General features: G+C 41.3%; 1 protein-coding gene across 8 annotated transcripts in view; it reads left to right on the forward strand.

The window, feature by feature from the left end:
• The window catches only part of LOC110531733 (multiple PDZ domain protein), a 63,031-nt gene that overhangs the window by 8,228 nt on the left and 40,188 nt on the right, over positions 1–14,615 (forward strand). For all 8 annotated transcript variants that reach the window (XM_036987557.1, XM_036987560.1, XM_036987561.1 and 5 more), the window contains exons 4-13: positions 4,012–4,173; positions 4,568–4,707; positions 5,580–5,793; positions 6,326–6,454; positions 6,823–6,906; positions 7,110–7,214; positions 7,799–7,901; positions 8,215–8,303; positions 10,753–10,969; positions 13,403–13,483. In XM_036987557.1, coding sequence (XP_036843452.1) covers positions 4,012–4,173; positions 4,568–4,707; positions 5,580–5,793; positions 6,326–6,454; positions 6,823–6,906; positions 7,110–7,214; positions 7,799–7,901; positions 8,215–8,303; positions 10,753–10,969; positions 13,403–13,483 — 1,324 coding nt within the window. The remainder of the gene's footprint in view (positions 1–4,011; positions 4,174–4,567; positions 4,708–5,579; positions 5,794–6,325; positions 6,455–6,822; positions 6,907–7,109; positions 7,215–7,798; positions 7,902–8,214; positions 8,304–10,752; positions 10,970–13,402; positions 13,484–14,615) is intronic.

Genomic DNA, 14,615 nt, shown 5'->3' on the forward strand with positions numbered 1-14,615 from the left:
TCAAGAAGCTGATAAAATAGCATGATCATTACACAGGTGCACCTTGTCCTGGGGACAATAAAAGGCTGCTCTATAATGTGCAGTTTTGTCACACAATGCAATGCCACAGATGTCTCAAGTTTTGAGGGAGCGTGCAATTGGCATACTGACTGCAGGAATGTCCACCACACCTGTTGCCAGAGAATTTAATGTTAATTTCTCTACCATAAACCGCCTTAGAGAATTTGGCAGTATGTCCAACCGCAGACCACATGTAACCACGCCAGCCCAGGATCTCCACATCCAACTTCTTCACCTGCGGGATCGTCTGAGAGCAGTCACCTGGACAGCTGATGAAACTGAGGAGTATTTCTGTCTGTAATATAGCCCTTTTGTGGGGTAAAACAAATTTTGTTTGGCCTGGCTCCCCAGTGGGTGGGCCTATGCCATCCCAGGCCCATCCATGTGAAATCCATAGATTAGGTGCTAATATATATATTTCAATTGACTGATTTCCTTAAAATAACTGTAACTCAGTAATATCATTAAAACTATTGCTTATTGCGTTTGTTTTTGTTCAGTATAGTTTAATTTGAGATTTTTTGTCGCTGGCCTACACACAATACCCCATAATGTCACAGTTGAAGCCTAAATATGTTCAGGAGTAAACATGTGCTTAACAATTCACATAATAAGTTGCATGGACTCACTCTGTGTGCATTAATTGTGTTTAACATACTTTTTGAATGACTACCTCATCTCTGTACCTCACACATACAATTATCTGTAATGTCCCTCAGTTGAGTAGTGAATTTCAAGAACAGATTCAACCACAAAGTCCAGGGAGGTTTTCCAATGCCTCACAAAGAAGGGCCCCTATTGGTAGATGGGTAAAATAAAAGCAGACATTGAATATCCCTTTTGAGCTTGGTGAAGTTGTTAATTACACTTTGGATGGTGTATCAATACACCCAGTCACTACAAAGATACAGGCGTCGTTCCTAACTCTGCCGGAGAGGAAGGAAACTGCTCAGAGATTTCACCATGAGGCCAATGGTGACTGTAAAATAGCTACAGAGTGTAATGGCTGTAATAGGAGAAAACTGAGGATGGATCAACTACATTGTAGTTATCCCACAATACTAATCTAATTGACAGAGTGAAAAGTGTAGCAAAAAATCAGGCACAGCAATTTACTTTTTCGGTTCAGCCTGCTTTCCATCAAACGCTGGGAGATGAATTCACCTTTCAGCAGGACAATAAGCTAAAACACAAGGCAAACTTTGCTGGAGTTGTTAGCTGGCTAATTGTTTTCCTCTTGGATGTTTTGTTTACTATTGCAACCTTTTGATGGCAAATGTATTTTACAATTCAACATAGGCTAGCTAGTTGCTAAGGGTCGACTTTTCCAGGAATGTTTTTGCACTGCAAGAATGCGATCAAGCAGATAACGGCACTGTTCTTGCACCGCAGTATATTGTCTAGCTATGTAAATTAGAATGTAGTTTTACTGCTGTTACGTTCATAGCTGACTTGTAAATTGTTGTTTTATTATACAGCAGCCTACATACTTTTTGTAACTAAAATAGGGCTACTGGTTGATATGGATCATAGGGCCCTGCAGATGCTTATGAACTCTCAGATAGCCTAGAATCTAGAGCATGTTATGATGTCTTGCCTCGTTTTGGTTTGTTGACCCGACAAAACAAAATGTAACATTTAAACAAAAGGACAAAACTGGCACTTACTGAGTCTGCCATTAACCTCTAAGCAGTCTATGGACAAGGTATGACAGCAATCCATGCTTTGGTTGTTTTTGTACTTTGAGTAAACTATCCCTTTCAGAATGAGGGTTAGGATTGGCATCACTCTAACCTTTACAGGGGGTCATAAACATGACCCAATAAAGTAAACATAGACTTAACCTCAACCCATCTCTGGTTCCAACTCCCTAACTTGTCTTTAAGTTTTTGTCCACATTGTAGATAAATGTGTTAATGGCATAGCTTCAGACTCAGGATTGACCATGCATGGTCTTTGCTACGACGGTATTATTATGTCTGGTAGTTAGAATGAAAGAAATGACTGCTACCTATTTCAATCTTGATTTGGTCTGCATTGAATCCAATTGAATTATTAGGGCTCCAGACAGATTTAGCTTGTTTTCTTCTCCAATCATGTATTACTGTGCTCATATTGCAGTCCGAGCTCATCTGGGCACTTTTAATAAGGTTCCATAAGCAGACAATACCAGGAAAAGCCAAAAGGCCTCCTCGGCTTATCCAGGGCCCATGAGAAATGTAGATTTGTTTTTTGCCCAAGAAAGAGCTCTGGTTAGGTCACTGTGGGAAGGGGCCAGGGTGAGTGCTTGAGACAGAAAATATGTGAGCTATGCAGTGGGAGGCAGGGGGGGCTGCTACATCTTTTTTTTTTTTCAACCCTGAAGGAATTCAGATTATAAAATCCTTGCAGGCATTTTTTTGTGCGCCAGTGCTTTATAGCTTATTTCAGCAGTGTCACATTCCTTAGCACAATGTAGCAATCCAGTCCACACCGTATAGCATGGGTAACTGTGTGTGTGTCATGCTAAACTATTGCTCTTCCAACCTAATGTTTTCAAGCTAAAATACATGAGTAATGGAGTCTATGTTTATAGATAAAGTGAATCAAAGAAGACATTAAATAATGTCAATTCAATTTAGAGGAACAGAGATTAAGCTGAGATTTTGCAATACAAATAGACTTTCTGGCTTCCTTAGGCGAAACCAATTTGTAGGAAAGCTGTAGTTGGTGTTTTTGTTGTCAGTCAATGCCTAGACCCACACATAGTCTGTCTGTCTACTCCTGCCAGTAGCGCCTAGCACTGTCAGTGTCGCTATGGCGACGGGGCCTGCTCGCAGAAGAGAGAGGCTGCCGCCGTGTGAAGTGGGGCAGAAACAATTTCTTAAATGTGCAAGAACCAAACTGGAACTTTAATCCTCTTAGCCCGGCTGGCTAACAAAGCTTGTGTATGGGACAGCAACTTGAGCGCTACGCTAAGTTAGCCGAGCCTGCAGGGTTTTTCTCTTTACAAAGGCTAAAACCTCACCAAAGGCTACTGGCTGGATGATATGTCAGCTAGTGTCAAAAATGCTTCTTCAATATGCTAAGCACACAAGCACAATTTCAAAAGGGCAACCGAAGCCGAGGATGCTATATTTCAAACAAAGTGCTCATGAAGCAATGCGCTAGTCCTTTTGGATCACATTCAAACGAATCATAAACAAACATTAGAGCCAATAAGCAAATGAGATTCAAAAACATAGTTTTACACATTGTCTAATTCATGTAATCCATTAGTCACAAAACCACAGTGGTTGCAGCCCAGTTATTGACTAGCATATCAAGGCATCCAGATGGCTATGATGGAAATATTACATTGGTGGCAGAGTCATTGTTGGATCAGCTGAAAGGCTATTATCTCTGAAGGATTAGACTGCTATAGATCCAGCTAATCACGGTTGGGTAACGAGCTGGCCTGCCTCCCCCGCTCCTAGACTTAGTTTGATTTAGGGAATTCACAAAATTAGCCTTTGTTTATTTTAACAGCAGTGATGGCAGGTTTTTGGTTAGAACTTGATTGGATCGGCTTGTGTGGCCTTATTTGGGATATTAGTGATACTCACTCAATGCATGTGCGTAACAATGTGACAAGTAAACATGGTTTGTGTTGATATATTCAAAAATAAAGCTGTAATTTTGTGGATTAAGTCTGTTTCTTGCTAGATGTATAATTCCTATCATCACAACATTGAATACATTTGATTTCAAATAATTGGTTATAGTGTTTGTGATCATGTCTCTCTAACTTCAATCGAACAACTGCAACAAATTCAGTAAACAGCACTTCAAACTATAACAGCCAACAGCTTTTAGCAGCTGCTCTTTCTTATAAACAATACTGAGTTTACACAGTACACAATATATCAATATGTTGCGAAACCTAGAATTCTTGAATGCAACACTTGACTGTATTTCCATTGATGGTTTCAGGGTGGTGTCACATCAACACTTAGCGATGACCTGAGTGAATGCTACACATCAGCCCAGGCCAATGGTGGCCATCTTGCCTACCCAGAAGCCTCCACTAGTACACAGGTCAATGGGAAGCAATCGCCTGAGGATTTTGAGCACATCATTCGCTCCATGGCTCAGGTAAAGACATGTTCGGATAAAACGCAAGCATTTCATACATTTTGAGTTATTTCATCACAACAAGTAACTTTCTTATAGATTCACATATTAAGAGGTACATATTTCATTATATAGTTGATTGTTTTTGTTTCATATGTTGTTGGTGGTACTATTTCCCTACATCCCTAGACTGTAAAAAAATCTCCAGAAATGTATCTTGATAATCACAAGTAAGTCTGGTTACACTCCCGGTCAATCTAGCTAAATATTCAAAGACAAGTGCGCACTACACTACACTGTGTTCAGTGTACACTCTTGAGGGGGGGGGTAAGAAGGAGGGCTAACGTGGAGAGTGTGTGATGTGTATGGGTACATTTGTGTGTGTGTGTGTGTGTGTGCGTGCGTGTGTCTCTAGGGGCGCTACGTGACGCGCATGGAGCTGGTGAAGCCACTGTCTGGGGGTCTGGGCTTCAGCGTGGTTGGCCTGAGGAGCGAGAACCGCGGGGAGCTGGGCATCTTCGTCCAGGAGATCCAGCCCGGGAGCGTGGCCCACTGGTATGGGAAAGTTAACAAGGGTCATCCCCAGCAGATAAATCTGGTTGAAATGACATCATTATAACCAGAAAGCCAGTTTTGCCTACTGGGTCAACCGTTGATTATCTAATGTGTTAGTGATGGGCTGGAACAAAATGCATGCCCGCCCTGTGCTGGGCAAATCTGGTTGTAATGAAGTCATTAAAACCAGAAACCCAGTTTTTGCACATTCCAGCTGAATCAACAGTTGATTATCTGATGTGTTAGTACTGGTCTGGAACAAAAACCTGCCCACCCTGCATCTCCCCAAGACTACTGTCTTTTTCGACCTGCATCTTTTCAACAGTGAGATTATCCTCAGTTCTAAGCCTTACAGCCCATAGATAATCAACTATTCAATAATGAATTTAGTTGCACTGAAGCCGCATCCTAATGAACTATGTTTGACCTCGAGTCATCAATGAAAACTTAACAATATAAGTCTTTAAAGGGATAGTTCACCCAAAATTACATATTGGACAAAACTACTAAAACGTTACCACTTACAGCTGCAATATGTAACTTTTTGGGCGACCTGACCTAATTCACTTAGAAATGTGTGTTATAGATCTCTCATTCTCATTGAAAGAAAGTTTAAGAAGCAGTAGATCTGTTCTATCTGTGCTATATCTATGCTTCAATATTTGTGATTATGGAAAATATATTTCACAGCAGTTTAGATGCTACAATAATTCTCTACACTATACTTGCTTGTTTTGTCACATAAACTGAAATTAAGTGAACTATTAGAATTTTAGCAACCAGGATGCCATACTGTAATTTTGGTGAACTATCCCTTTAGTTGATGTCTTGTTGGAATATTTTTTATCATGAGAATCCTCCTGTTCCCACAGCGATGGGAAGCTGAAGGAGTCAGACCAGATCTTGGCCATCAACGGTCAACCCCTGGACCAGACAGTGACCCACCAGCAGGCCATAGGCATCCTGCAGAGAGCATCTGAGTGCGTGCAGCTCACTATAGCCAGAGGACCCATTCCTCAGCTGGCCAGCCCCGTGGTGTCCCGTACCCCCTCCGCTGCCAGCACCCTGTCTGCCCACTCCAGTGCGGTGAGGGGAGTGCACACACAGAAGCTTGTGGAAGCATACACGTATATAAACACATTAGCACACACATGCACACTCACATTCTGTATACACACACACACACACACAGACTATAGTGTCTCACATTCCTGGGGGAGCTAGCATAATGCCTGACCTCTCTAGCGTGATGAGGAACACAGACACAAAAGCACCCCTTATACACAGACGGTTGTATAACGTTAATTCACTGGGGCACACACACAGCAATATTCAAATTCCTTCTTTGAGCACTTAACATATTCCTTCTCGCTCCTTGTGGCACAAAGAGCCTCAACGATGTATCTCTATCACCCTGTTCTGTGTAGTTTTCTTGACATCCTCCCAGGTGGTTCCTGGAATGATGTTTCTTCATTTCCTCTTCATTAGTCCTAGTTGTTCTCCTTGGACGGCATACCTCTCTTTTACCCTGAGGGCTACACCCTATATATAGTAACCGTCCTGTAGTGAATGTTTTGAGATGCGTATCTGACGCTGTGCTCTCTGTGTCCCTCCTTAGGCCCACTGGAATCATGTGGAGACCATGGAGCTGGTCAACGACGGGACGGGCCTGGGCTTTGGCATTGTGGGAGGAAAGACCACCGGTGTCATTGTCAAAACCATCCTGCCTGGAGGCATCGCTGATCAGGTGACTTCAATGTCATGGGTGCACCACACATTGGTATTTAGAAGTTTTGCAAGCAGGAACCAACTGGGCAAAAATGGTTTGAATCAATGTTTTTTTTACACGTTATTTCAACAACAACAACAACAAATCCATGTGATGATGTTGAATTAACGTGGAAAACTGATTGGATTTGCAAAAAGTCCTCAACATAAGGATTTCCCTAAATCCAATGTCAGGGTGACATGTTTGGTTGAATTCACGTTAGTTGACATCTCAACCAAATTTTTATAAAAAATAAATGTTGAACTGGCATCTGTGCCCAGTGGGGAAGCTTGGTTTTTGTAAGCCATACCTAATAGTAATAACCAACTTTCCTACCTTGTACTTAGGATGGGCATCTGCGCAGTGGGGACCACATCCTCAAGATTGGGGACACTGACCTATATGGCATGGGAAGTGAGCAGGTGGCTCAGGTACTGAGTTTTGTATTGAATTGACTACTGATAATGAGACTTGTCTGAGACTTTTAGACATACAACATTGAGACTTGACAAAAACTTCTCAATTGTATCCCCATTGTCCTGCTTTTTCTATGGTTCTATAAAGTATAGCCCTAAGTGACAAGTACAGTATTTAGTGTGTAATGCTGGTCTCAGTTGTTTTGTGATTGGTCCAGGTCCTGAGGCAGTGTGGTAACCGAGTGAAGTTGGTCATCACCAGAGGCCCTCCAGAGGAAACCGCCATCGTCCCAATGGTGTTGCCCACGGTCACAGAGCAACAGGTACGACAAGACAATCGTGTGGGTGGATGGGTAGGGGGGGGGAAGGGGGAAGATGAGGTGGTTTTATTAGGTTTGTTTCCTTAAAATTTTATATTTACTAATGACTAGGATAAAGGGCACGTGGTTCTGTCTCTCTTTTGTTCCAGCTCTCTTCCCCTCAGAGATGGGTATCCAATGAGAATAATTTGTGACACGTAACATCATCTGTGACTCAGCCTCAGAGGTCACAATGTTCCAAAAGGCTAACAACTGGAATTCGCTGTCCATTATCAAGCAGTATTAACCATGAACCTTATCAACATTCCATGACTCACACTCCCAAACTAGATTGTATATTCTTCTCTGTACACAGTCTCAGTACCCCATTGCTTAATGAATTTTTAGTTGACATTCATCAAATAAATAACATAACTCATCTGGCTGACAGAGTTGATGCATAGGTGAGGAATGCTTCTTGGTAAATTGGTAACAGCACGTGGAATTGGGGGAATTCGGCACCCGCGACTCGCCCCCTCCACTGTGCTCTCTGTCTGCCATTTTGTAGAATGTAGAAGCTGACTCACTCTTCCTCTGTCTCTTCACAGGGATACGAGGAAGAGGAGGCCGAAGCGTTCGACGTTGGGCTGACCAAGAACGCCCAGGGTCTGGGAATCACCATCGCCGGCTATGTGGGGGACAAAAATTCTGGTAAGACTTGGTAGCATTGTTTACTACTGGAAATAGTTTGGTTTTATTTATTTTCTAACTTATTCACTCTGCTTTGGATGGAATGAAACCACTTGGGAAGGAATTTACTTTAAAGAGTCCGATAGAATGTCTGGAGCAAAGAGCTATGTAGTGACACTGCCTCTTCTAGGGAAATTGTGAGTGTTTCTGACTTCTCTAGAACACTCAAACTGCAGATACAGTTAAAGGGCGTCTCTTGTACTGTATAAAGGATACTGCTTGTTTTAAGAACTTTATCCACACATGGTCATTGTGTCTATTTTGCCATTTTCAGAGCCCTCTGGTATTTTCGTGAAAAGTATAACTAAGGACAGTGCGGTAGAGCAAGACGGCCGGATCCATGTTGGGGACCAGATCATAGCTGTAAGTGTCTTAGACCATCCTCAACTTTTTATTTTGTTTTTTTATTGTAAATTTTAAAAATATATTTTCACTCTGACGTGAACAGATAGAGTGATGGAGGATGACAGTGGGGAGAGATGGATAGAGATTGTGAAGTCAGCCAGATTTGAACCTATGCCAACACTAGTGGCCCTAAGCGCTAGACCACATCAAGCCACACCCTTCAGATTTTTTTATCGGCTGTTATGTCAATTTAAATTCCATGCCAAAGTATAAAATAAAGTGTGCAAGGATATTTGTCTCTCATTTTGAATAATATGGAGCTTTATCTATAGATAATGTGGGGAGAGAATAATCTCCCATATTTGAATAATTTATCTTCAGCTGAGATTTATACACACTGTTCCAAGGCCGTTACGGTGACCGTATTACCGCCACACCGGCGGTCATGGCGGCAGTCAAATTCCATGTGACCATTTAGTCACGGTAATTAGGCTTCTCCAAGCTCTGATGCTGCTGATGGTCATTAGTAGTCTACCAAACTTGTTAACTGCCTGGTACTCAACACTCTATTGTCCCTCTAATCACTCTGACATCAATGCAAATGTAATCAAAAATCGAATCAAATACTTAATGAGAGCCCATTAGCTCATGTTGCGCAACATTTCTATAGGCTATGCAATTGAGTGAGAGAACAGAGTGATGGCCTCTATTAAAAATAGTATTATTTTAATGAATAGTATTATCAGCTTTCTATAGGCTGGGCCTACTGTATTTCTTTTTCAACTTTTCTAATATTAAGCACATTGCTTCTCTTTATAACAGGAGTATAGCCTACCTGGCTGGCATTGAAAATGAACCACGGGAAAAGCGTCCTCCATTCGCTATTTTCGAGACAGGTGCATGAAAACGGTCCATTCTAAATCAAAACAAATTTCACACATACAGTACCAGTCAAAAGATTGGGCACACCTACTCATTCCAGGGTTTTTCTTTATTTAAAAAAATGTCTACATTGTAGAATAATAGTGAAGACATCAACACTATGAAATAACACATATGGAATCATGTAGTAACCAAAAAAGTGTAAAACAAATCAATATATATTTTATATTTAAAATTCTTCAAGGTAGCCACCCTTTGCCTTGATGACAACTTTGCACACTCTTGGCATTCTCTCAACCAGCTTCGTGAGGTAGTTGCATCCTGGATTTGGTCGGTCTTCAGTTGTAGCCTGTGTGAAAGACCCGATCACGTGACTGCATTGGCTATTAAGAATTTAGCTATCCTAGACAGCCATGTGAGTTAGAGGTGCTTCGGAGCACGTATGCGGGAAAAGGTAATTATTATATTCAACCCAGGGGCACAACGGCCACTGGATTTTTTTTTAGGGGGCATTACAAAGGGGATGCCGCCCGGAAATTGCTTGTCAAATTGTGAATGAGAGACTGATGAAATGTGTGCTGCCTGCGCAAGAAACCAAGCAGAGTTCATGCTTTTACATGCAACTTTTTCAAATCATCATTAGTCGCATAATGCAGCCTTAGAATGTGTAAAAAATACAAACGTTGGGCTATATGTTTTGATCACAACTAAAGCATAAATAACTATAAATTAATTATATAGCAAGACCTGTTTCTTTGTTAACTTCTCAAGACAGAATAGCCACATGTGCGCACTCCCTCAAATCTTTTGGAGAATTTATTTTATTTTATTCAGCTATGTTCAATTGTATTCTTCATACTATAAATTAATGCCACGGAATTCTAAGCAAATCTTGTCTGTTAAATGAACTAGTGTAGCCCACAGCCATATGGCATAGCCAGATCAGGTCCTAACATAAGGACAACTCCGAGTATACTATTCTGTTCTTCTTTATATCATTTATTGGGATGGTATAGGCTATATTACATTGATTTATTATACTTTTTAAAAATGTAGATGTTCCAAAGGTAAGAATGAGTGGCTTGTAGACAGGAAATGCAAAAAAAATAAATCAAAATTCATTAACAGTCAATTACCGTGAGACCGGCAGTTATTTTCTTGACAATCACCGGCTGACATAATGTCATGACCGTCACAACTCTAGTCATGACCCTAAATTGAGCATTTACTATTAATGCAAAACCCTTTCTGTGTTACATCCTGAATAAATTAATGGATTTGAAGCATGAGCAAATCTTCCATCATGATTTATTTTCTTGTTGTGATGTAGGTTTGTCTATTGGGTGGTACTATTTCTGTGTGTATGGGTGTGCCTGGTATGGGTGTGCTTGTGAGCTTGCTTTCCTATTTGTGTGTTGTCCTGAGAATGTATCCCATAGATTTGGATAGACGACTCACGTGCCACAAAGGCTGTTTAAGTATGGAGAAAGATCTCATTGACGCTTTCCATGCTGTCACAGAAGCCAACATGACAAAGATGCAAAGAGCACTCTAAGCACTCTATTCAAGTCCATGATGTATCCAGGTGGACGGTAATAACATCCAGGGCTACACCAACCAGCAGGCCGTGGAGGTGCTGAGACACACGAGCCAGACAGTTCACCTGAAGCTGATCAGGCGAGGCTTCCGTCCAGAGGATATCCCACCCGCTGTGGTGCCCAGTGTGCTCGTAGTCTCACCAACCCCAGGGGGCAGAGACACGACACTGGAGAGGACGGATGTTGTGGACGCCACCACTCAAGGTACCTGTAGTTCATTAGGGGCGGCTGGGTAGCCTAGTGGTTAGAGCGTTGGACTAGTAACCTGAAGGTTGGAAGTTCAAATCCCAGAGCTGTCCTCTTGCTCCCCCCCGAGCTGACAAGGTACAAATCTGTCGTTCTGCCCCTGAACAGACTGTTCCTAGGCCGTCGTTGAAAATAAGAATTTGTTCTTAACTGACTTGCCTAGTTAAATAAAGGTAAAATAAAAAAATTTGGCAGGAAATGGAAGAAAACTGACAGGGAGGGACTACCTGGATTTGTCCAATTAAAAAACACACTCTATTGGGTTTTCCGCTGCAAAGCGTTTTAACATGTTTTCAATGGCGTGCCCTTATGAACATGACCATGACAACTGCATATTTGATTGAGAGTCACATATACAGTGGGGCAAAAAAGTATTTAGTCAGGCACCAATTGTGCAAGTTCTCCCACTTAAAAAGATGAGAGAGGCCTGTAATTCTCATCATAATTATTTTCAACTATGACGGACCAAATGAGAAAATAAATCCAGAAAATCACATTGTAGGATTTTTAATGATTTTTTTTGCAAATTATGGTGGAAAATAATTATTGGGTCAATAACAAAATACTTTGTCATTGCTCACAAAGGGTATATAACAGAGGTCAAACGTTTTCTGTAAGTCTTCACAAGGGTTTCACACACTGTTGCTGGTATTTTGGCCCATTCCTCCATGCAGATCTCCTCTAGAGCAGTGATGTTTTGGGGCTGTTGCTGGGCAACACGGACTTTCAACTCCCTACAAAGATTTTCTATGGGGTTGAGATCTGGAGACTGGCTAGGCCACTCCAGGACCTTGAAATGCTTCTTACGAAGCCACTCCTTCGTTGCCCGGGCAGAGGCAAAACACAGTGCATATATACACTACCGTTCAAAAGTTTTGGCTCACTTAGAAATGTCCTTGTTTTTTAAAATAACATCAAATTGATCAGAAAAACAATGTAGACATTGTTAATGTTGTAAATTACTATTGTAGCTGGAAACAGCAGATTTTTTATGGATCATCTACATAGGCGTACAGAGGCCCATTATCAGCAACCATCACTCCTGTGTTCCAATGGCACGTTGTACTAGCTAATCCAAGTTTATCACTTTAAAAGGCTAACTGATCATTAGAAAACCCTTTTGCAATTATGTTATCACAGCTGAAAACTGTTGTTCTGATTATAGAAGCAATAAAACGGCCCTTCTTTAGACTAGTTAAGTATCTGGAGCATCAGCATTTGTGAGTTCGATTACAGGCTCAAAATGGCCAGAAACAAAGACATTTCTTCTGAAACTCGTCAGTCTGTTATTGTTCTGATAAATGAAGGCGATTTTATGCAAGAAATTGCCAAGAAATTGAAGATCTCGTACAACACAACGCTGTGTACTACTCCCTTCACAGAACAGTGCAAACGGGCTTTAACCAGAATAGAAAGGAGTGGGAGGCCCCGGTGTACAACTGAGCAAGAGGACAAGTACATTAGTGTCTAGTTTGAGAAACAGACACCTCACAAGTCCTCAACTGGCAGCTTCATTAAATAGTACCTGCAAAACACCAGTCTCAACGTCAACTGTGAAGAGGCGACTCCAGAATGCTGGCCTTCTAGGCAGAGTTGCAAAGTAAAAGCCATATCTCAGACAGGCCAATAAAAATAAAAGATTAAGATTGGCAAAAGAACACAGACTCTGGACAGAGGAACTGATTTTAGATCAGTACTGCTATTCTGAGAAGCTTGAAACGTACAGCCCGTGATCACATCCCTGGTGACGCTGCAGGGCTATGCCTACTTGAGGACAGTACACATAACCACAACATTGCCCTAACTTTAATTGCCTCTATCTACGTAAGGATGGTGAAGCTTCTCTCTACTTGCATCTTCTCACCACAACCACAGCTCCAGATTTAGAAGGCTGCGCGCTCCGCCCTGCGCGCTCCGCCCTGCTTTAGGAAACCCTGAACTCCTTTAACCTGTAATTGGGCCTGCCTCATACGAACCCCAGTAAACATACGCATAGGAAAATGCATGGCAAAATCAAGTCACATTTTATTGGTCGCATACACATATTTAGCAGATGTTATTGCGGGTGTAGTGAAATAACACAAAAATACACATAAATCTAAAAGTACAAACGCACATGTGCATGCTCACACACACACACTCTTGCGCACACTCACACACACTACCCATAAAAGCACAACCCGTGACGACATAGCCAGCATGTTCGGAGCTGGAACCAGGACTAACTAAAGCAGACCTCTGATGTGTTTGTGTCTTTACCATACAAGACACGATGCACAACCCATGCCATCATAACCACCATGTTTGGGCTGGGAGCAAGATGACTTAACCAAGAGCTCTGCAAGTGTGTATGTGTGTATTGATGTGTATATATTGTGTACCCCGGTGCAGGTAAGAAACAGTGCCAGGCATTGAGTGAGGAATCTGATGTCACCAACGTGAAGGATCAGTTAACTGAGAAGACCAGAGACGGTAAGTGAATCCACTCCCCTGTTATCTGGGGTCCTTTACTAAGTATAGCTAATGGATTGGAATCTGTTTAAAGTATGCTATTGTTGTGAGGACTGGTTTTAGGCTACTGTGCATTTCAAAAGAATTGAACCAATGCATCTGTAGATGCTCAACAAACTATTAATGCATGTCTATAGATGTTTCCCCTGTTGTAATTCAGCAAAAATGTTGTTGACGCGGGTTTGATCGCCTGTTGATAGTTTGTTGAGCATCTACAGATGGACTATCCAAATGAAGTGTTACATATATATATATATATATATATATATATATATATATATATATATATATATATATATATAGAAGTGGTTCTTAAAGTAAGGCCTAAACTCTTTCAAGTAGTGCGTTTGGAGTTGTCCAACTGTAGCCTACCGCTGTGACTCATTGAGTCTGAATCAATCAGATGGGACATAGTAGTTGGTTGAATGTACTTTATACGTCATTCTATTTAAGTCTACACTGAGTGTACAAAACATTAGGAACACCTTCCTAATATTAAGTTGCACTCCCTTTTGCCCTCAGAATAGCATCAATTCCACAGGGAAAGCTTTTGACACCTTGACTCCAATGCTTCCCACAGTTGTGTCAAGTTGGCTGGAAATCTTTTATCTTGCCCATTCACCCTCTGAAAGGAACACATACACTACTGTACAAAAGTTTGGGGTCACTTAGAATTGTCCTTGTTTTTGAAAGATAATCACTTTTTTTCTCCATTAAAATAACATCAAATTGATCAGAAATACAGTGTAGACATTGTTAATGTTGGAATTGACTATTGTAACTGGAAATGGCTGCTTTATTTTGAATGGAATATCTACATTATCAGAAACCATCACTCCTGTGTTGGTATGGCACGTTGTGTTAGCTAATCCAAGTTTAGCATTTTAAAAGGCTAATTGATCATTAGAAAACCCTTTTGCAAATGTGTTAGCACAGCTGAAAACTGTTGTCTGATTAAAGAAGCAATACAACTGGCCTTCTTTAGACTAGTTGAGTATTTGTAGCATCAGCATTTGTGGGTTCGATTACAGGCTCAAAATGGCCAGAAACAAAGACCTTTCTTCTGAAACTCGTCAGTCTATTGTTCTGAGAA

The sequence above is a fragment of the Oncorhynchus mykiss genome, chromosome 9 (assembly GCF_013265735.2).
Source record: "Oncorhynchus mykiss isolate Arlee chromosome 9, USDA_OmykA_1.1, whole genome shotgun sequence".
Lineage (NCBI taxonomy): Eukaryota > Metazoa > Chordata > Actinopteri > Salmoniformes > Salmonidae > Oncorhynchus > Oncorhynchus mykiss.